General features: G+C 42.5%; 1 protein-coding gene across 1 annotated transcript; it reads left to right on the plus strand.

The window, feature by feature from the left end:
- The first annotated feature begins 14,125 nt into the window (after window positions 1-14,125).
- SMIM28 (small integral membrane protein 28) lies at window positions 14,126-21,486 on the plus strand. The gene is made up of 2 exons (XM_029086711.1): window positions 14,126-14,236; window positions 21,088-21,486. The coding sequence occupies exons 1-2, from the start codon at window positions 14,126-14,128 to the stop codon at window positions 21,484-21,486; spliced, it is 510 nt and encodes a 169-aa protein (XP_028942544.1).
- The last annotated feature ends 247 nt before the right edge of the window (window positions 21,487-21,733 follow it).

The following is a 21,733-nucleotide window of genomic DNA, read 5'->3' on the forward strand; positions in this document are numbered from 1 at the left end:
AACTAAAAGCAGAACTAAAGGCAGAGGGAAGAAGAAATGCCCTAATTCTCTGGATATTGATGGAGCTACACTGTATGATCCTGGATTAATGCAATAACGAGCTCGCCTGTGGGACCAGATCCCTCAAATCCTCTTTATTTTTGGCAAATTTGCAAGTTGAGGTTTGTATAGTATCCACTTCCCCATTGAATCAGCAAACTGAGTTAATGGAGGGCATTTTTTTATTAAGAAACATGGCAACAGGGTCTAGTTCAATCCTTTTACCCCACATCCCACTTTTCAAAAGGTAGTTATGTACTTCTGTAAATTTTAGCTAAATATGATGGAGCACCAGAGCTCTTAATTCCTTTCATGCATTTGATTCAGTGCAGTGACATGCTACGCTTCCACAAGAAGCAAGCTGGAATGAGAGAGCTGAGCTAGCAGAGAGTCACAGGTACACAGGGCCACGTAAGGGACAAATATCACCTCCACAAGCAGGCTGTGGCTCCTGTGTCCCCAGCTCTGCAGAGGAAAGCAGGATTTGATACCAAAGGGAGAACAGCCAGGAAGGGCAGAGCACCATGGGGACAGAGCCCTGTACTGTGCGCTGTTTGCTGAAGCAGATGGGAGTGAGATTGAAAAGTGAGCAATGGCAGCAGCAAGTACCTTCTTCTAGCTCCCCTCAACCAGAACTGAAAGCAAGCCAAAGGGAGTGGACACTCCATTTTGCCAAAGATCTAGTCCTTTCCTATTCGAAAATGTAAAAAAAAAAATTAAAAAAAAAAATCAAGTTTAATGTCCATGCTGATAGCTGCCATAGGAAGTGTTTTACCACAAAACATGATTCCCAGGACTTCATCTCTCTAGCTGTATATTCAGGAGGAGCCACTAATATTTTTTAGGAGAGACTGTAAATTGCCTTGTCAAACGAGTGCTTACATTGGGTTTATCTTTTGCTGAGTTCATACCTAGCTGCAATTCCCCTGTCTCCTGTCTCATCCATCTTTCCTCCCTCTACCCTTTCGTTCTTCTTTAGAAAACCACCTCCCCGTGTCCACTGCGTCCTGTTGTGCTGCTAGCTTTGTTTGGTCCTCGGGTGTCCAGTGGTCAGGCAGTCACTGTAAGCTGGCTTGCAAATTGTATTTTGTGTATATTTTATTCTGACTGAATTCTGAAATGGAAATATTTTAAAACAAAAATTATAAACTATTTATGTTGCTTGTGTTGTAGAATAAAGAAGCAAATGCAAAATAAATCATGCTTCGGTTTTGTCTAGAGATGATAGTTATTTTACACTTACTGATGAAGCAAAGGGGTGGAACTGAGAAGGGGCCTGAAATATTTGGTACGTACCAGCAAGGACTGCAGATGACCCGGGGGGAATTTTGCCACTTTGAACTGCTGGGGTATTTTTTGGTGGGAGCTGAGATCTAAACGCTTTAAAAAAATAAATAAATAAAAAGAGCCCTACACCACACCTAAGGAGAGTCTGGGCTTGCGGGGTGGGGAGAAGAAGGATCAATCTACTGAAACAGCTAAAGGTGCAAGTAGACACTGCAGAATTTTGAAGAATCTAAACAGGTGAAGCATTTCTCCCTCCATTAAAATGAGGAAAATACTTTTGGCTTTGATTTCACCGGAGCTGGAATTAAAAAAAAACAAACAAACAAAAAACCCAACGAAAGCCACCCACAACACAAAATCAAACAACAAAAAAAAACCTCCACACAAATATGGCAGAGAAGACACCTACTTTCAGTCACATAGATAACTTTGAAAACTGTCCTAAAAAGTAACTTTAGGGATTGAACTCTACAAATTCCAGTCGCACACCAAAGTACACCACTTTCCTGCCACTGAAATCCAGACAGAGGCTCTCCCCCCAGCCCCTCTGCATGACGGCTGCAGCTTGTAACCACCACCAGGGACAAGCAGCCACCACAGGGCTCCTCAGAGCGCTTGGCAGGTCACAACCAAACTCCTCTTGGGTTTTTAAGCTAGACGTTCCCCAGCTGTATTTCCCTGTCATGCTCAGTTTAGCTAGTGCCCAAAAACTGTTTCCCAATCTACCGGTGCATGCAAGCACCGTGGATGATGCAATGTTTCATCCCTCTAAAAAGCTAGGCAAGGGCTCTCCTGGGTCACCTAGGTCCCTCTTTTGATTAAAGTTGGATCAGATTGCTCCTATTGGAGGAAAAACACCCTTTAGCTTAATGGAAACATGTAATGAAAACAGTTAACACCTTCTTCACAGCAGCCACACACACCTTCATATGCATCCAACAGAAGAAAGGGTTGACCAGTACCCCGTCAAGAGAATTTCCATGGGGCTCCCTGAAAGCAGGAGAGTCTCAGTGACAGGCCGTAGCAGCACACAGTAGCCCTTAGGGTACATGGCCGTGTGCTCAGGGATGCTGTCCACAGCCCAAAGGCAGGCTTTCCACGTAATCTCAGGAATGAAAATGCTGCAGCCACCGTTCCCACCTGGGCTCTCCTGCACTGAAGCAACACAAGGTCTGGCCTTCAATGTCTGTTACACAACCACCTCATCAGAATGAAGGTTAAGAGAAACGTATTAGAGCCGATTACAAAGCAACTAAATGAGGTTGTGATGCTTTAATAATCTTACAGCACTTCTGGCAAAACAGTGTGTTAAATCCCAACAGTCAGATCTAATTCCATTCTGGGAAACTACCTTCTGCTGCTTGTCTCATTTAGATCCCATTAGAAAGATTTTCATTTCCTCCTAAACAGTATTCATTAATGTAAAACAACTGGGTACATGCAGAAAGTACTATTCCACTATTTCACTAACTCTTTACACGCACAAATTCCCAGCTGCTTTCTTAGTAAAGTGGGGTCAGACTGGCACAGCTTCTGCTGCCACTGGCGCGAGAGGAAGAGGCCCGCACATAGTGGAAGTTTGTAGTTATATAGAAGACACTTGGGCTTCTTCCTTTGTTAAGGAACGAAGTGTTAGGAACACTTACCAAAGAAAACAGCTGTCAACAAATATTTAAAAACAAACAAACAGACAAACCCACCCACCCCACACCAGAAACAGACACACCACTAAATCCCAAGTGTTATTTCCCCTTTAGTGGAGTCACCGAATTCACATGCCGGATTCCAGAGCAGGGTGCAGGAAAGGCAATGGCCATTGAGTGCATTGCTTTGTAGGCAAAGTTTAACAGATGGCTTTTGGTTTTGTTAATGGATCAGTAATGAAAACTTTCCATAGAAGTTGCTACCAAACACATTTATCAGAAGAAAGTGATCTTGGTTCAATTTTGAAAGGCTGACTTTTTGATCCAGGCATGTCAGCTCTCTGAATTCCCTCTAGAGCCTACCAGAAGACATTCCCCCTCCTAGGAAGCTCAGAGGAGGAAGAACACCCACCAAACCACACGAAGCCACACATTCTCTGAACAGCTTTGGGAAAGCTCTTCCTTCCTCTGCCATTGCAAGAAGCGCCAAAGACTGATGCATGGACATCGAGATACCCTAATCTCCCTCCATGATACACATCTACTATAACAAAAAGGATCTCAAAGCCGATGATTTTTCACAATGTGTCTACACTGTATTCATCTGCTGTCTACTAAAAGTTACAAAGCTCCCCTCATACCAAGCTGGACATCTTTCCTAATTGTTATTTTTTTGACAAGGTGCCAGGAGCGTGCCTGGTGTCACCCATACCATTTTCCAGATGGAATGAAAACAAACTGAGCAAGTAAAAAATCTGTCTTTGATCTCAAAAGGGCCCAAAGTATCTACAGCACATGCTCTGGCCTCTTCTTTATCCCAGGGCTGTAGACCTGTGGGATACAGGCAGAACTGGCAAGAGGAAGAGAAAAAAGCAACAGTAAAAACAGTTTATGGGAGGAATAATAAAAATGTAAATTAGAGATCCTGGCAGATACTTCAGGTACAAGACAAAAAAGAAGGGCAATGCACTTTGATTACAACAGCTAATGCACGACAGGGCTGCATAGGAGACCACTGGCACACCCGTACACCCAACCACTCAGAAAGTATTAGCATGGTAATACTGGGACAATATTTTCAGTAATCCTGCTGGAAACATGCATCCTCCAAAACAGGTGTTTCTTGATCCACATTTTACAGACAGGGAAATCTTTTTTTTTAAGCTGGTGAGGTGAGCCTGTGACAGAAGTAGAAATAACAGGTAGAACCAGGCTTGGGTTCTGTCTGCTGAGCCACATGAAACACAGGGTGATCTCAGATTTCTGAGCTTTTGGCAAAGAAGCTAGCATCAGGATAAACCTCTTAACATCTAAAATCACCGTAAACAAACACAAATTGAACTCTTTATCCAAATGCCTGACACAATGTCCTAGAAGAGTGTACTCAGCAACCAGGTTTCAAAACTCAACACAATCCCAAATAAACCAAAAAAGTTAGATGTAAGCATAGGTCAATTAGGTCCTAGTCTCATACAGAAGAAAAAATTAAAAAATAAAAAATAGTTTATTCGGGCTGCGTGTGCAATTTTCTGACTCCTGACAGATATCCATGGTAGTAAATCTGGTTTTGTGGGTTTTTTGTTTGTTTGGGTGTTTTTTTTGTTTGGGGACGTTTTTTGTGGGTTGGTTTTGTTTTGTTTTTTTACAAGAGAATTGCACCTTTATCTACACTGTATTTACTGGGAGATCTGTTTCCATAAAGTAGAGACAATACTTCTGGCTTGCCAGCTCTGAGGGAATGTGCCCAAACTGAATACTTTTTGTTTGCTGTGGTTAGCATGACCGCTTCTAAGGAGGTATCTCTCACCATCCTCATTCCCCACCACAGTCAAAATGAAATTACTTAAGATTAAAATAATTTAAAATACTTCTCCTGTGTGGCATTTTTCAGTTATTTAATGTACTTTTGAACGCTACATCACCATTCCTGGCAGACTGCTTTGCACTTCAAATGAAGTTCTCCTTTGTGCCAGAGATTATGGGGAAAGGAACAGATCAAAATAAAACTGGATAAGATGCTATACTGAAATCTGTCCCTATAAGTAAGTATGCCCAGGAGGTCAGAAACAGACAAATCTTCAAGCTTGGAAAACAAGAATATCAAACATAATGAGAAAGCGAAGAATGGTTTTGTAGTAACTCATGTAAGGAGAGGAAGGTGGCAAGGCTCTTGGTTGGTTCAAAATGCTTACCTGCAAAAGCAATTAATCTTCCCTTGAGAAAACATGGGAATTGTCTCCTAGGTAGAATTGCAATGGTGGCATCACAAGAGCAAGCACCCCGATAAAAATGTTCTTGTAGAGTCCCAGCTGCAGGGATGGTCACCAGAGCAGATCTTGCATCTCTCTTGCATACAATATGTTTTCTTTTAAAAGGACACTAAATAATTGAGTATCTTGGTGCTGGCTCTTGTGACCAAGCCCAAGAGAATAAAGAATATTAGTTTGCAAAGCCATCCATGAAAAAAAAAAAAAAAGACAAAAGAAAGAAGTGATGGTTTAAATCTAGTTTGATAATATTTTTTTTTCCAAGTTTTCCATCAAATCTCCTTTAGCATTTCAGGGGAAATAGAGCAGTAAGAGGGATGGCACGGAGATGCAGTGTTAGCAGCCTGCCATGGAATTTTTTAGGTAGAGCAGTACTGAGAGTAGGACAAGGATGACCACTAAGAACTGTCCCTCAGGGGTAGTGGGGGTTATAGGCTAAGCTGTGCTATCCTAGACAACAGCACAGATCTGCAGTGACTGCTGAATTAAAACAGGATGGGAGAGAAGAGCCTGGGGCAGGGCACAAATTCCAAACTATGTCGCATTTAAGTGTCCCTTGTAGAGCCTGAGCTGTCAAACCAAGCCAGGCTGGCTGGACAAGCATCCCTTTCAAGGAGGCATCATCCTACACATGGCAAAAAGCAATGTTCGGAGCCAAAAAAATTTAGGAAAAAACCTCAAAAACATCAAAACAAAAATGCCTCTAACCAGTCAGGTCTAGTGCTGCCCTTACAACCTGGACCCATTACAACTGCTCACCTGTTCAGGCCCCATTACCCCACAGCAGCTACCTACTTTCTTCCACCATAACACATCCAGTCACTTGACCTTCAGAGTGTGAGGCTACACCTGGAAATGGGATGGGACGATCCCCACCTTGCAGCAGAAATCAAATCAAATAACTGCCTCAGCTGATCAAATAACTGCCTCAGCTGTTCTGTTCACAGCTGATTTTTGTTTGTACGTCACTGCCCCAAGCAAAACTGAGTTGTTCTTTAAAAGGAAAATCCACCTATAATCAGCCTGGCCCCAAGCCTTCCTCTCTGTACAACTCTGCTGCCATAGAGCAGGGCTGGAGCTTCACACAGGAACATCATTTTGTACAGCAGCATCCATGCAGCAGGCGCACACTGAGCCAGAGGGCACACGGGGCACCCCCTTCCCACTCACTACCCAGGAGGGGTTCACAGCAGTGGGTATCTCCTCAATATTCTCTCAAATGACAATAAAGTCTCCTGGATTTAGGACATGACACACTGTGCCCATGAAAGAAACATTCAGATCATCTGTTCAACCTCCCCAAGCAGAATTTTCTTTACGTTTTGCTACTGTTTTGGCCCTTCTACTTGTACAAGCCCCCACCTGAAAGTCAGCTTCCCACAGGAGACACTGTCGTGTAACTCTGTACACCTCGATATCACAGTGCTGTTCTTGGGCTGCAGCTTAAATTTGTTAGCTCAAAACCTAGCCTGTTCCTTATAGAGCTGTCCACACTGAATGAAGGTTCTCAGCAGCTCCACTATCCAGGTATTTCTTACATGTAATTATTCCCCTCCAGTCATTCTCACATCCCTCAGACAACACCTTTTTTTTAATCCACAATCTCCTGTTTTCAATGCCACACCCAGCTGCCTGGATAAGCCTCTCGTTTTAAGAAACCACGCTTAAAGCCTTTGATTTTTTGTCTGTGGTTTCCTCTTGAGGGTGTTGCACAGCGCCTTACCTTTTTTAATACCAAGGGCCTTTAATTTCCAATCCCATAGCATACTTGCCACTCACACCTCTGTAAACTCTCAACTCCCAGCCTGAGGACACTGTGACAGTACTTTACCCTGTTGTCCCGAGCGCTTTTATCCTTACGGCCTGGAACTGGACAATTCTAGAAAAGGGTAGATTTTGGTTGGATATTGGGAAAAAGTTCTGTAATACGAGGGTGGTGGATCACTGAAACAGGTTGCCCAGAGAAGTAGTGGAGGCCCCATCCCTGGAGATATTCAAGGTCAGGCTTGATGAGGCTCTGAGCAACCTTCTCTAGTAAAGATGACCCTGCTCACTGCAGGGGGGTTGGACTAGATGACCTTTGAAGGTCCCTTCCAACCCAATACATTTTATGATTCTATGATTCTGAAACATTTTTATGTCCCTTACATCAGCAAATGTCTCTTTCCTGTTTAACTTGTCCTTTTTTTTCCCCTCTGCCTCCCAACATTTTAATTTCCAGCCTCTAGCTCCATAGCGAGAGCTCTTCAGCCTTTCCCTCAAGATTTTAGTTGGTAACTTCGGCACCTACTAGGGTAATGGCACTTTTTTTGTCCAATAGACACTACGCAATAACACACATGCACAAAGCCTAGCAACCAATCAGCATGCAGCACAGGTACCGCATCACGTGTGATGCAACTGACGCTAACAGCATCATAAGCAAAAGGAACCAATGGGGAGTTTCAGCAGCTCCCAGTGAAATCAATGCAGTCATACTCAGCAAAGTGTTATGGGGCACCTGCTGCACCAAGAGGACACCCCAAGGACGAGGACATCTGCCCAGGACTCCCTCACTTCTCTTCCCACCTGACTGGTGGGAGTTTTCCCATTTCTCTGCCCCTTCAGGTTAACCTTGCGGTCAGGATATGCCATCAGCTCTGCTAAGAAAGCTTTGTGCATTTAAGGCTAGCTGACCTGGCTGCGTGCAACAAGGGTCATACCCTCAAACCTAGGCTTGACCTCAACTTTGCTGACAAATTGAACCATTAACAAGTGTGCTTCACAAAATAAAGCTCTTGCCACGTCTGCAGATTTGTGGCCTTTTTTTGTATACCAGATTTTTTGCCAGGTATTTCACTTCTATAGCAAACTTTATTTTACAGGTTGCAGGAGGTTGTGCATCTTCCCCATAAGTTGGAAGTAGAAAACTTTAGATTCACAACAGGAGATTCAACTTCAGGACATGAATGCTGAATTGCAACAGTACACAAAACGCTTGTTATTTCAAGCAAGGGGATGTTCCAGTTCACCTAAATTAGAACAGCACAAAATTGCCCAAAGCCTCTCAGCTGATGCTCTGTTAAATAATGCACACTTCAATTCAGGGAGTTTCATATGGATTCAGAAGTCCACGGACAGGAATAGTTTTCTCCCTTGCCCTGAAGGGACAACCTTCCTTGACCACTGAGCACAACACTGACCAAGTGTCTCCCAGTTTACATGCCCATGTCTCATACAGATGCAGTCTGAAGCTTCAGGGAAGCCACCAAACCAGCGATGAGCTGGGGTTAAGGAGAAGCAAGTAACCTGCCTTGTCCACGCTAGAGGCCACTCAGCAAGAGGTGGGTAATCTCTGCTCCTTGAGTTTATCCTCAACGTGCTGCAGCTTTCATAGGACCATAGAATGGTTTGAGTTGGAAGGGACCTGAAAGATCATCTACTTCCAACCCCTCTGTCATGAGTAGGGACACCTTCTACTAGACCAGGTTGCTTTCTCTTGACAGTTTGACCCATGGTTCTCCGAGAGTCCACTCGAGGAGCCAGCAGTGCCTTACCTTTACAGAGCCTGAAGGGCCCCCCACTAACATGTCTCTGCTCCAGTTTGTCACACCGCTTGTCCTCACACGTATACAGGCAACTGCAGTCCACTACAAGCTGACGTATGGCATCTGTTGGTTTAGTTTATACAGATAATTTTCAACACACTCATTCTCACTGTTATTGCTAAATAAGCTTCAGGGCAGGAATGGATTTCAAAAGCTATGTTTCCTCAGGCTTTCAAATGTTTCAAGCATTTTAATAATGACAAATAATGACTTGTAGATTCATCATTAATGACAGGAAAGATATCAGGGCTTCTCTAAATCTGTAATTAGAGATGTTCACCTGTAAGAGAGCATGTTAATATCTACAGTTCTACTGTGGAGCTGCAGCTGGCCTTTAAGCAATGACAAAGGCGTAATAAGTAATTTGTATTTTTTTTTTCCCCATCTGGTGAAGAACTGAGCTAGTTTTAGAAGCTAGAAGAGCTATTCCTTCTCCAGTAGCACTCTCTTGGCCACACCGGTTCTAAGCAACCGTATCAGAAAGACCAATTCCTTAGGCATCATCTAAAGTCAACAAATTTTTGACAGCAAATGACATTAATCAAAGCAGGCTATGAAGATAGGATCATGCTTTTGTACAAAATTTACTGCATTAGCAATGAGTACTGACACCAAGACTGCTGTATTTAGGTACAGTCTCAAGGGATTTGATACAGGGACGCACTATACTCCATCAGAAAATTGTATCATTTTGAACAAAGAATTGCTAAATGGATGGAAACCCAGTCATTATAGGCAAAGCAGAAATCACATCATTATTGACTGCACTTAGTTGGGCTGACTTTTTTCAGTAGGATCACACTGTGGCCAGAATTAGGTACTGTTTGGTCAAACACTGTCATTGGCAATCTTGCCAAAGAAGCATAAAGCACTAACTAAATCCACACACAGCACTGAAGGAAGAAGCAACCACCTGAAAACACACAGGGAAAAAAATTCCCTGCGCGAGGGGACCTCACAACGTGGCATCGGGCACCTCAGCCCCTGCACCCTGGGTGCAGGAAAGCTGTGACCCCACTGAGCACCCAACTCTCTCTACCAGGCACTGGCTGCTGCCCAAGGCAAAAGGTAGCAGCTCACTTTTAGACAGTGCTCTTCTACAGCAGGTTGTTCAGTGTCTCAGAGCCCCGAAAGGTCTGTGAAGCATTGGCAAGATGGCTAAGTGGTTGCACAAGGCAACCTGGGCTGAAAAAAAAAAGCCAAACCAACACAAGAAAAACAACAATGACAAAATCCATCCACAAAATCCCTAATAAATAAGAATTTTTGTAGTTTGGATGAACAGGAGCAAAATACCATACAGTGCATACTGGCAGACTTAGAAAACAAGAATTCTGGGTAAGGATGACCAACTGTAATGAAGGGGATTAAACCTAGATTGACAGTAGTTACAAAAAAAAAAAAAAATTAAAAAATCCAAGCAAAACCACAAAGCTCTAAACAGTATTGTCAGATGGATGCTGTGGCCACAGAGGTTTTCAGGGTTGTTACACTTTAAGTGATACTCTGCAGAAGGCCATCCTGCTCTGGCAGCGACCTGAGGTCTGTCCCTGGCACTCTCTCTAAAGGTTTTGCTTTCAGCTACCCGTCTGCAGCATCGGATCAATAGTGATCAATCAGTCTGTACCTCCTCCTGCTCCCATGGCCACTGCTGCTCCTGCACCAAGGTACGCAGCACCAGCATCCACACATTTTGTAACTGGGTGTACCTGTCTCCGTTTCTACAGGCCGAGAGTATGTGTAGCTTGTCCACAAATGCTGCTCTGCAGAATACTGTTTTTCAGCCGGGCTATGCCAGCTTTGAAGTGACAGTGGTTTTTGTTTGATGGTGGGAGGAGATTGCTCTTCAGAAGGTGCCTTGTTTTTGAAAAACAAATGCATTGATGTTTAACAAAAAAGCAAAGCTAAAACCTCGGTATCATGAAAAATTTACCAAAAAAGAGCAAATCACTATGAATTGCTTAATCACCCAAGTGAAAGTGAATGGACAGGATCCAACACCACTCCTGCTTGAAGGACACAGAAGCACCTACCAGCTGGTTGTAGGCAAAAGTCAGCATATCCCTCCATTTCATCTGATTAATCTACACCTGACAACACAATACTGTGTACAGCAAAAACACCTCACCCACTATAATTCCTAGGTTTGCATTACTCAGGACAGCCCTCCCTGCCACTGCCCACAGCAGGGTCGTTCCAGCAGGGAAGGTTCACCATCACCTGTGGAAAGCAGCAAAAGAAACTGGAGCGAGAAAGCAGCAAGAAGTTTGAAAGGCACCTAGGGCACTGTGGCTATTCTGTTCCCTACCAATATGAGTGGCAATACAGCCTAGAATTACACTGCTAGCTTTGAACATCTCAGCACATCAGAAAGATGAATTATTTATGACAGACAGTTTGAGCTTCATATTGCGGACAGTGGAGGTGCCTATTTTCTGCAGTGGCTTCCTCAGAAACCTCTCTGTGCTCTCCTGCTAGAACATTAGAAGTGAAACTAGCAATGCTGCCTCATAATTAGAAACATCATGCTGTCCAAACTTGAATCAATTTGGTGGTACCATTCCATGACAGCTATTTTCTCCAGATTATTCAACAGGGCAACTGTTAAACTAAAGTATTTCAAGGAACAAATCTGGTGGAGAGAAGCAGAGAAGTTTTTTCCATGTCAAGGTCTGAAGATCTCCAAAGGTCAACCTCCCTCATGCTTCAAAGTGGCAAGCCTGACATCTGGCCATGGGGCTTGGAATCAAGGATGTTCCTCCTCCCCTCAACTTCCGCACTACAGCATGCCCAAGCTAGAGTGGTATTTATGAACTCTTTGTGAGAAGAAGCAGCGTCATGTGTGACCCACAGGTCTGGTAGAAATCTGCAACACATTTGCTATCACAAGTCCGGTCTAGAGTGGTACTGTTTAAGTCCTGCCCAAGAGCAGATCTTCTCTACAAAGGCAGTATGTCAAACGGGCGTACAACCACTGGCAGCAGAAAGATGGTATCCCCGTTACTCTCACTAATCTTCCTGCTGGGTCCACTGGTTATATAAAAAGCCAGAGAGACAATCATTATTTTATATTCTAATTACCTGCATGACAAAGGCCACCACATTTCCCCAAATTCCCATTTGGCTTCAGCTCTACAAAATTAAATCATTCTTAAACATTTTCCAGAGGTCAAGAATTCAAAACAGTACTTGGTAAATCAGGCCAGTGACTCTTAAGAGTGCATATCTTATTTTTTTATCTAAAATTCATCTAACTATAATCCAAGGATGCCAAACAGAGTGTTTATACTGTATGTAGTATACAGTAAGTTTCTACTTCTCATCATTATTCACGACAGTCCCAAAGCAAATTTAGATCAAGCTTTTAAAAATAGCATTAATAATCTTTAGGGGGCTGTACTAAGACCCTCATTAAGATAGTACGTGAATGTTTCCTGCTTGCACGTGAGATGACAGATTTCAGCCACACAGTCGCAAGACTCCTTAAGGAATTTATTTTTTTAACACTAGTTTGGGAAAGATGGTCGTCATTCTTCCTTCCATACAAGGTGTCAAGGCACCAAGTCAGAAGTATTTCTCTGCCTTGGTGTGACCTGTTAAGCCATATTTAGGACCCGGCTTCTCAGGGGACATTGCAATGCACAGCGTAACTCCCCTGGACTCTGTTGCAGCTGCAAGCACTCACCACCTCTGAAAGTGCTTTCCCAAGATGACAAGCAAGGCACCGAGGGAAGGAAGAGTCTTCTCACAAGCCTGCAAAGGCTTTGCTGAGGTGACCATTCTAGCTTCACACAGGACCTCCTCAGCAGAGGCAAGAGCAGGGTCTGGTTTCCGATGAACAACGCAGCTGCTTCAGCACCAAGACCAGACCTTCATTCAATATTATTGTTCCCCATCCCCTGCTCACCTGGTAATTTTGGTAACAAAACAGGATGGATTTATCAAATAATCTCCTCTCTTTCCCACAGCCTCAGTTCACCTGCAGGGCAAATCCCTCCTGAGCGCTGCAGTCGCAGGGATCATAGCCAGCCTTGGAACAGGCTCTTCCAGAGTCCTCTTGTTAGAGATGTCAAGGGCTGGCAATTCCGACTGCCATTGTTGGAGCTGCAGGAGTTCAGCCTGCTGCCAATTAGGCCTGCAATTTTCTGGGAGCCATGAGCTTGAAAGAAGAGTTGATGAAAGGAAGTCCAAGCAAGAAATAAGAGGTTACAATTCTGACCCCAATTTTGTATCATCGGTCCCTGAACACAACTTTTGCTTGAAGAGGTTAGCCTTGAGAAACCATGCCAAACACAGCACCACTGAATGGGATATTACCAACAGCCTCTCCCTCTGCTGACAGTAAGGCAGAAAAAGACACCTCTAACTTTTCAGTAGAGTTAAGCCTTGATTCAACTTCTAACTTAGATTAAATATCCCTCCCTTCAGAGGTTAACAAGCATCACTGACTTAGTTTTTTTGGGGGGGAGCTGGATAAACAGCACAAAGGCTTCTTGCTGGAAACAACTGCCATTTACCAACACGTATCCTAGAAAGCTGTCAACTAGTCCTGATTTAACTGACCTGACAACTCGTTATTATTGACAGCAACCGTTTACTCTCAGTGACCAAAGCTTTCCTGGCAGAGCTCTCTCTCTGGATCTATCATTAACATCTACATCCTAACGCTGCTAAATAATTCAGCACAGCATTTAGCCTTGTGTCCTTGCCTCTCTGCCCAGAAACCACACTCACTATTTACTGTACATTCCAGCAACGGGGAGGAAAAACCTGCCTGGATCATGGTTCCTCCTGGCTCTGTGTAACCAAGGGGGAATTTCAACTCTCGACATAGAAGCGTGGGTTTTATTTATTTTATTTATTTGGAAATAGTGTTTATTAGATACCTAAATATAAAGTGTTATTTATCCACTCGGAGTCATGACCATGTGGGCTCAGATTCACATGCAAATTCCCCTTTTAATAATCCTAATGCAGGGAGTGCTCCAATCAGAGCACTATCAGCCCCGGCTCCTGGATACCTGATGCCAGCTTTGCTGGTAATGTAGGCCACGGAAGCAAATCCAGAGAGATTGAGTTGGAAGTGGAGAGAGGCTCTGAGATCTATTTGCTTGGCTTCCTGACGAGGGAGGGGAGGTGCATCTAACTTCTTTTTTTCTTTTCCACCACAAACGGGCTATCATTTCAGAGGGATCATTAGCCGACAGCAGCCCAGCTGGGTCAAGGCTGGGAGGCGGGGACGCAGTTGCAAGCAGCGAAGCAAGGTGGAGGCACGAAGACAGAAGACCAGGTTAATGAAAACATGAGGTGGTTCTTGGGCAGCAGCTGGAGGAAATTTGGACACGCTGACAGGGGAAACTATGACTGGCTAAACAGTGAACCAAGTGGGCCGCTTCTGGAAACAGAGCTTCAGGTCTGTACCCCCCTGCTTGTCTCTGTGGCATGTCCTTTGACTTTGCATGCGTGTGTACGTCTGAGTAATGCCTCTGTGTATAGCACAGAGTAAATACCTGGGTATCGAGACTTATCAAAGCACTAATGCTCCATTACATGGAGTCAGAGCATTTATTTACTGTTGTTAAATTGTTTTAAACATATTTGTGGAAAAAGAAAAACATTAGGTGGAAAAATCTTGCTGGAGTGGCAGGTAAAGTTGTTTAATCATTTCTTCTAATCACAATGCATTCTGCTGTTCCTTGATTTCCCTTCTTTTAAATGCATGTTTACGCTTTGGATCTGGTCCCACGAAGCCATTCCGCAGATGGTAAGAGTCAGTAGCAGTCGGCAATGAACTCTTGTTCCCTAAGCTGCGCACTGATTACTTCTGCGAGAGGGGATCACAGGCAGGCAAGTGGGGGAGGGAAGTAGCCCTGGGAGATGAAAACACAGCCTGCCTTTCTGCCTTTGTCTGGGATACAGCAAAAGGGTTTCTCTGATCAGAAATAATTATTTAAGGTGCACGTGTATCCCCAGTAAATGTCTGAGTCAAGCAGCATTAGCAAATGAACTGTCCATGCTGCTTAGCTGAGCTATCAAGTGTACTGTTGTAAAATAAAAGGGGGTAGGAGTTGAGGGGGAAGCGATTAAAACAGGAGAAAGCGTAGTTTTTAAATGCCTCTACAATTTTAACAAAGTCTACCTCATCAGTAACATTGCCAGAGTGAGAATAGCAATGGCAACCTCTTCACACCTTGAGACTAGTTTTGTCTGACAGTGGGAAACAAACAGCAGAGTCACACTCTAACAAGTATTTGAAAACTCTGTGTAAATCTAGGCTGACTTTAAAATTATGTGTCGTTATTAATGTACACAAAAAAACATCAAAATGTTTTTATGTTTGCCAGAGTTACATGTTTTTGCTTTTTACAAGCAATAATGAATCAGTTTTAAGAAGCGGGATGGAACATGTAAAAGCACCTATGCGTGGACCACAGCCTCACAACTTCAAAGCAGACTTTGCTTCAAATCCACTTAAAACATTTCAGTTTCCTGATTCAACTTCAAAAGATCTTAGTATAAATATGAGCTATATTAATAAAAATAATTTTAATAAAGTTCTAAGTACCCTAGCAAATCATTAACAACATAATAAATCCTAGCACCAATCAAACAATCACTTCAATGGGAATTTAAGTAAGCAAAATAAACTTTGTTTTTTCTATCCTTACACAAAAGCTTTCTTTAAACTCATGTTTGGCTTTATTAGGTCATTCCCTTCAAAACCAGGTACTAGGCTTCTTTTGTTCTATAGGAAGAGTTCCGTTCTAAACCCATTCCATTACTCTTCGTGGAAATGCTGCACAACTGGGCTGCACTCAGCATTTCATTCCTTTACCACCAGGCATGAGTCAAAGCTCATCTAAACTGATATGGGTCACGTAATCTGTAAACTGGCAACTGTACATGCTCAGCATATTTAAAAAAAATGTAGGCAGACAGATTACTAATGAAAGGCTTTACTACTTCTAGTCTGTGCTCAGTGTTTTGGAAAACTGACCTTCTGCTTCAGTCTCTACAAACATATAAATGAAAGGAAGGGAATAAAAATAAGCCATTACAATGACCAAACCATCCTACTAAAAATCAGTTCTGGGAAAACAGAGGACTTTTTATAAACATAATCCCTTTTACTCTCATGCCTTTTTCTGCCCTTCTCTTTATAAAGGATATTCTCCCTGTATTTATGTGTCTGTAACTTATTTCATGTTGGAAGTCGGAGCCTTATTTTCGTGAATCACAAACCCAACAATAGCTGCTTGTGATGACACAGGCAGAGCACGCTGACCTACAGTGAAATAGCAGCATCAAAACCAAACCAGTCAATGAAACTCTACCAAATAATTCCCTCAGTCACTTCATATGCTTGGTTTGGAAACTTCCAGGTGTTAAACAGTAGAGAATTTTACTTTATATGTGTTCTGCAGTTGGTTTATTTGCTTACACTTTCATTTCAATTACTGCAAATTTAGTTTCCTTTCTAGATCATTTTATTTTCCAGTTCTGAAAGTTGTTTCTGATACTTATACACAGTAGTTAATTTTTCGGTTTAAAGCTTCAGTTTTAGAAGTTAATTTTAGTTCAGTTTAGAACTTGAGTTTTATTTTAGAACTTCAGAGCAAATATTTTTTTATCTATATAACTTTTGTTTAATTTTAGTAAAATTATTTATCATTTTTGCATAACCCGTTTTTTATGGCTACAAGATTTTTCAAAGTCTTAATGTCGAGATCTTTGCAACATTCTTCAGTAGCCCCTTAGCCACTCATCCCAGAAATGGGTGCAAAACCACAACAGGAAAGCAGTGACTCATACTGCTCAGTTGTCTCCCAATGCTTTTGGATATACCTACAAAAAGTTAACCATCTTCTTGAACCACATGTCAATGCAAAATGAGGCCATGTAAAACATTTGTCAGGAGACAGTATCAAAATGGGCATGTAACTCACTGTGATTTATGCTTCAGGTTCTGGGTATCTGTGAGGCAGTATTAACAGTACATGTTATAAACAGTTTCACCTCAAATAAGTACACTAAGTAACCTACAGATTATTTCACCCAAATAGGAAAGCTAAGGTTTAACATCAGCTGTGTTTGAAAAGCTACAGACACTTTGAAACACAGACGAGGAAAACTGGTCCTTCATGTCACCTGTTATCACACAGAAAAACATATTACTCAATCCTTACTCCTGTCTGCTTTACATGCCACTATTTTGCAGACTGTAGTTCGATACACTTACTGTTCTTTCACAGCTGCATGGAGCATGGTATTCACTTCATTACTAGCCATCCAATGTGCTGCTCTCCCCACCTTTCTCAGCACAGGGCCCAAGGTCTTATTTACTACATCTTCTTCAAACATCAAATTTCTTATGTCTTTGCTTTATACACATTACTGAATAGATAGTCACGGGGCACTTGTATAGTTATTTTGAGTAGAAGACTAGACTAGAGTAATTTCAGTTGGAAGGGACCTACAACGATCATCTAGTCCAACTGCCTGACCATTTCAGGGAGTGCAAGAGGATATGAACTGTTTTGTAATTACCTACATCATTTTTGCCCAGATCCTTTATTGTGTTAAAGTGCTCCAAGGCTCACGTCCCTGCTCTTTCCCCTTCAGAGACAGCAACGCAGATGCAGAATTTCTGCAGACCAGACCCAGGGATCCTAACCCAAAGTGAAGTATAACTAATGAATAACCCACAACAAACACCTCAGCTGAACTGTCGTGCCCCACCTAGAGCATTCAGTAACAGAGACAGGAGTGCAGCTCCCCAGGAGAGAATTCACTAACCCTAAGTAGCAGACAGTCCTCTCTCTTCCCTCAGTCTCCCAACTCAGTCACTACACACTCTACAAATCCTGCAACACGTTACTCTGAGGTACTGCAGTTTTCTTCCCTAATCAATCCATCACAACCCTAGAGTAGGCATTTTGTACACAAAAACTTAACTAAAAATCGTATGTGTTGTGGATCAAATTACAGATTCACAGATTTACAAAACACTGGCATTTATTCAGTCTTGAGGGCTTGAATTTGCAACTTGAGAAGCAGTGTTATAGGTTACTTTGTGAGGGTTTTTAAAAACAAAAAAGTTTTTATCCCAGTAACCACACTGACACCCAAATGAACCTAGGTTGTCCTTTTATACATACTTTGTAAACTGGCCACCTGTGCTAGCTCATACTACAGTTAGTTTCTCTTCTTCCATTTTTTTACCATTAGATGCAAATTGTCCCCTCGAACAATAATACATTTTACATATTGGTTGCCCAGAGAAGCTGTGGATGCCCCCTCCTTGGAAGTGTTCAAGGCCAGGCTGGATGAGGCTTTGAGCAACCTGGTCTAGTGGAACGTGTCCCTGCTCATGGCAGGGGGGTTGGAACTAGATGATCTTTAAGGTCCCTTCCAACCCAGACAATTCTGTGATTCTATGATATTTCTGTTGACAGATACTTCTTTGCAGGACCCAAGTCTGATTGGTTACAGTTGAGTCTCTGGAACAAAGTATTCCCCTGAGACCAAAGAGCATTTGTTAATTCCTACCATTAAACTTAAGCTTTTCTTCCCCTGCCTCCCAGTTTGTCACTAGCTTTTTTATTCTTCTTCAAAGAGAATGTGACTGGTGCAGTGGGAGAGGAGCCCCACCATTTGCTCCTCAGACTTCTCTTCTCATTCCTATCCAGTCCTACTGCCCTTATTCTCCGTTCCTTTTTTGGCTTTCCTCCCCACAGCTTTGCACCTTGTGTATCCTCCTCACAAGCTGAGGCTCTCCATCCACGCTGGTGCACAATTCTGATCCGCACCCTTCTCTACTCTGCTCTCCCCTGATGAGTCCGCAGCTCTTCACTTCAGGAATACCGGTTCTTATCCTGTGCTTCAAATCTGTATCCAACCCACTTGTTCCTCCTCTGTCACCTTTCCACCCTGTGGATTCTCAAAAATCCAGTCTTTGTATGAGGGCATGTCAGACAACCATAACACTAAACCATGCTTCCACCAGCACCCTAGGATATGTTGTCCTTGGATATTATTTAAAACACAAACTTCCTTTCAGTGAAATTCAAAGGGAAGTTGCACTGAGTTTAAAGAGAATCCAGCTTAATATACCTTTTACTAGTCCCATGTAGGAAACACCGGCCATCTCACCCTCTGTCCTCACAAACCACGATAGTGCACAACTCAGAGATGCAAAGAACAACACTTAACCTGACTGAAAGCCTGCTCCCTACAAATTAAACCCAAAACTCAAACGTGGATCTCAAAAATGATCCATGATCTTCACTGATCATGAATAATGCTGTCCAGTATAAGCTCAGCTCTTCTAAATATTTATTATAAAAATATCGGTAACATAACAGTATCAGTGAGTCTCAATATACATTGTGCACAAACATATTACAGAATACTTTTTCTAATTTTCCTGTGGAGTGTTTTATGCACATTGTAAGACACAATACTAAAGTGTTAACAAACATTTTTAAGAAAACTCCTCATTCTTTAAAGATTATTTAATGCCTGCATTAGAATAATAGCTGAACAGTTTCTTCCAACTCTGCTGTTTCCTGTAGCTCATTTAATGGTCAGGTAAGACAACAGCTTGTACTGCCAGAAACCCTTTAATAAGAAATGATCAGTAAACATGAGATAATTCTTTAGTATGCATTTTTGTGGTAAAAGACAGCTGGGGGAAAAAACAACAACAAAAAAAAGCTTAATACCTTATCTACAATAGTTTCAATGTATTTTAAAATCACTGTAATAGCTTTGGCTTCAGACCAACATAATCTCAGGCAGGGGGTGGGGGGGAGTCTTCCCTACATTATTTGTTAGACATCAAAACCTATTTACTTTCTTTTTCTTAGGCGTGACCACATACTAAGAATTTCATAAGACAACAAAGAATTGCAGAGGTAACAACTGCCTGGTAAATAATCAGTTAACTGTAGGTTACAGTGTGATTTTGCAGATGATTCTTGGAAGAATAAGCAGAGAAAATTTTTGTAGACTAAGAAGGGGGCACTGGAGTTACTGGCCCTTTCCACAAAGCCATCACTGCAAAGAGCCCATCTGCATCCCTGCTTCCAAATGCTTTGAGGAAAGAATCACTAAAGTTCTTCTAGCTTGAAAAACTGCCTTCGTTCAAAATAAAGGAAATGTGATCTGTTTAGTTTCACCATAAAAATGTGAAAAAGCTTAGCTAAAAAATGTGAGTACTTAGAATGGGAATGAGTTGATAATAAACAGCATTTTAGGGTTTAGGTTTTTCCCCTTCTCTAGACTAGACTTGGAGCAAGATTTAGTTATTAGAAGCTACAGCTAGATAGGGTCAGACAGGAAATAAGATATATTAAATTTTAAAAGTGAAGCTAACACAACAGAGTAGCACAAATATTATTAAAAAAAAAAAAACAAACAAAAACCCCAAACCAAACCAACTCAAAAGACAAACTTATAACTCTTGTTAACACTACAGCAGAATTCAAAAGCTGTGGGACAGAGCTTTTTGTGCTGTATTTTGCAGGAGATTAAGCCAACCAAATAGTCACAGCTGCTATTACTCTTACACCACAAGTTATTTTTCCACAATTTTAAACAGGGAAAATGATTTTTGGATAGCTGGCAGAACAAGCTCAAGAAATAGCTGCAGTTCAGGCTGTCCTGACACACTGTGTTTTATTTGGGGCTGGTCTGTAAGGTTAGAAGAGCCCAAAGAACAGGTATTGTATGCAGTGAGTCCTGATGAAAGGGATAGTTGTCATAGTATTTGTTCTTTAAAGTAAACAGTAGAGTTTCCCAAATAGAAATAAACAACACTAGATGGTGGATCACCAGCCCTACTCCTCTGCAATTCAGTGCTCTCAGAGGTTTTAAAAGTTTAACCAGTCTTTAACAAAGAGGACTGGTCCCAGCCTAATCCACAAGTAACAAAATCTCCTACCAAAATACATACAGTTCCAAGCTGTTGTTTTTTTTCTGCCCATGGAGACAGGATTTCCTAGAAATTCCCCACTCTTTGCAACTTCTCCATTTCTTTTGTCTCTAGTTGTCAAAACATTTTCTTTTAATGGACGAGCAAACAGAACTTGACAATTCACAAGCCTGCAAAACATATTGCTCTAGTGCCACTAGTGCAGACAGAAAGTAACTTGGAAGAGCAATGGCTAGGTGACAGCAGGGGAAGGTGGAGAATATATATTTTCATCTCTGATTAAGAGGTCTCCAGGAATCCAACACACTACCTATTTGCTTTAATTACAGAGCAGACAACAGACAAGTTCAACCAAAGACGACATAGAACCATTTCTGTGCATCATATTGCCTGCCACCATGATGCTCTTCCTGGCATCCCTGCTGCTCTTCCTGTCCCGCCGTTGCCAGCGCCCTGCTCCGCAGGGGCAGATCTTCAGCATCGACCTCCCCGAGACCCTGACCGAGCACGACGCGTCCAATTTCCTTTCCGTGCTGCCCTGGAACAGTGAACAGAGTTTCCACTACTCCACTCTCCTCCCAGATGCCACATTCCTCACTGTGTGTTTGCCCCCGTCCTATGAGGAGGCCACCATGAAGACTTCCATGGATGAGGCTCACATTGAGCTCTCCTCAGACCCAGTGCCTCCTTATGAAGAGAGCATGCTGCAGTCCAACAGCACCAAATAAACTTCCTATGGAAGCACCTTAGCTGAAGCATGAGGCCCCTCAAGGCACAAATGGGGAACTGCTATGGCCTTTAAAATTAGCAAAAAGATTCCAAATGAGGCGACAAACCAATGAATTAATGACGGAAGAAACTTGGAGTAACAGGGAATAAGTCTCCTCACCTCATCCTGGGATTCTCCACCTTCCCTTGTGGCAAGTGTACACACACACCTAAGCACCAAACCGGTCCCAGGCTGGTACCATGGGT

Source organism: Antrostomus carolinensis, unplaced genomic scaffold (assembly GCF_000700745.2).
Source record: "Antrostomus carolinensis isolate BGI_N321 unplaced genomic scaffold, ASM70074v2 scaffold15619, whole genome shotgun sequence".
Taxonomy (NCBI): domain Eukaryota; kingdom Metazoa; phylum Chordata; class Aves; order Caprimulgiformes; family Caprimulgidae; genus Antrostomus; species Antrostomus carolinensis.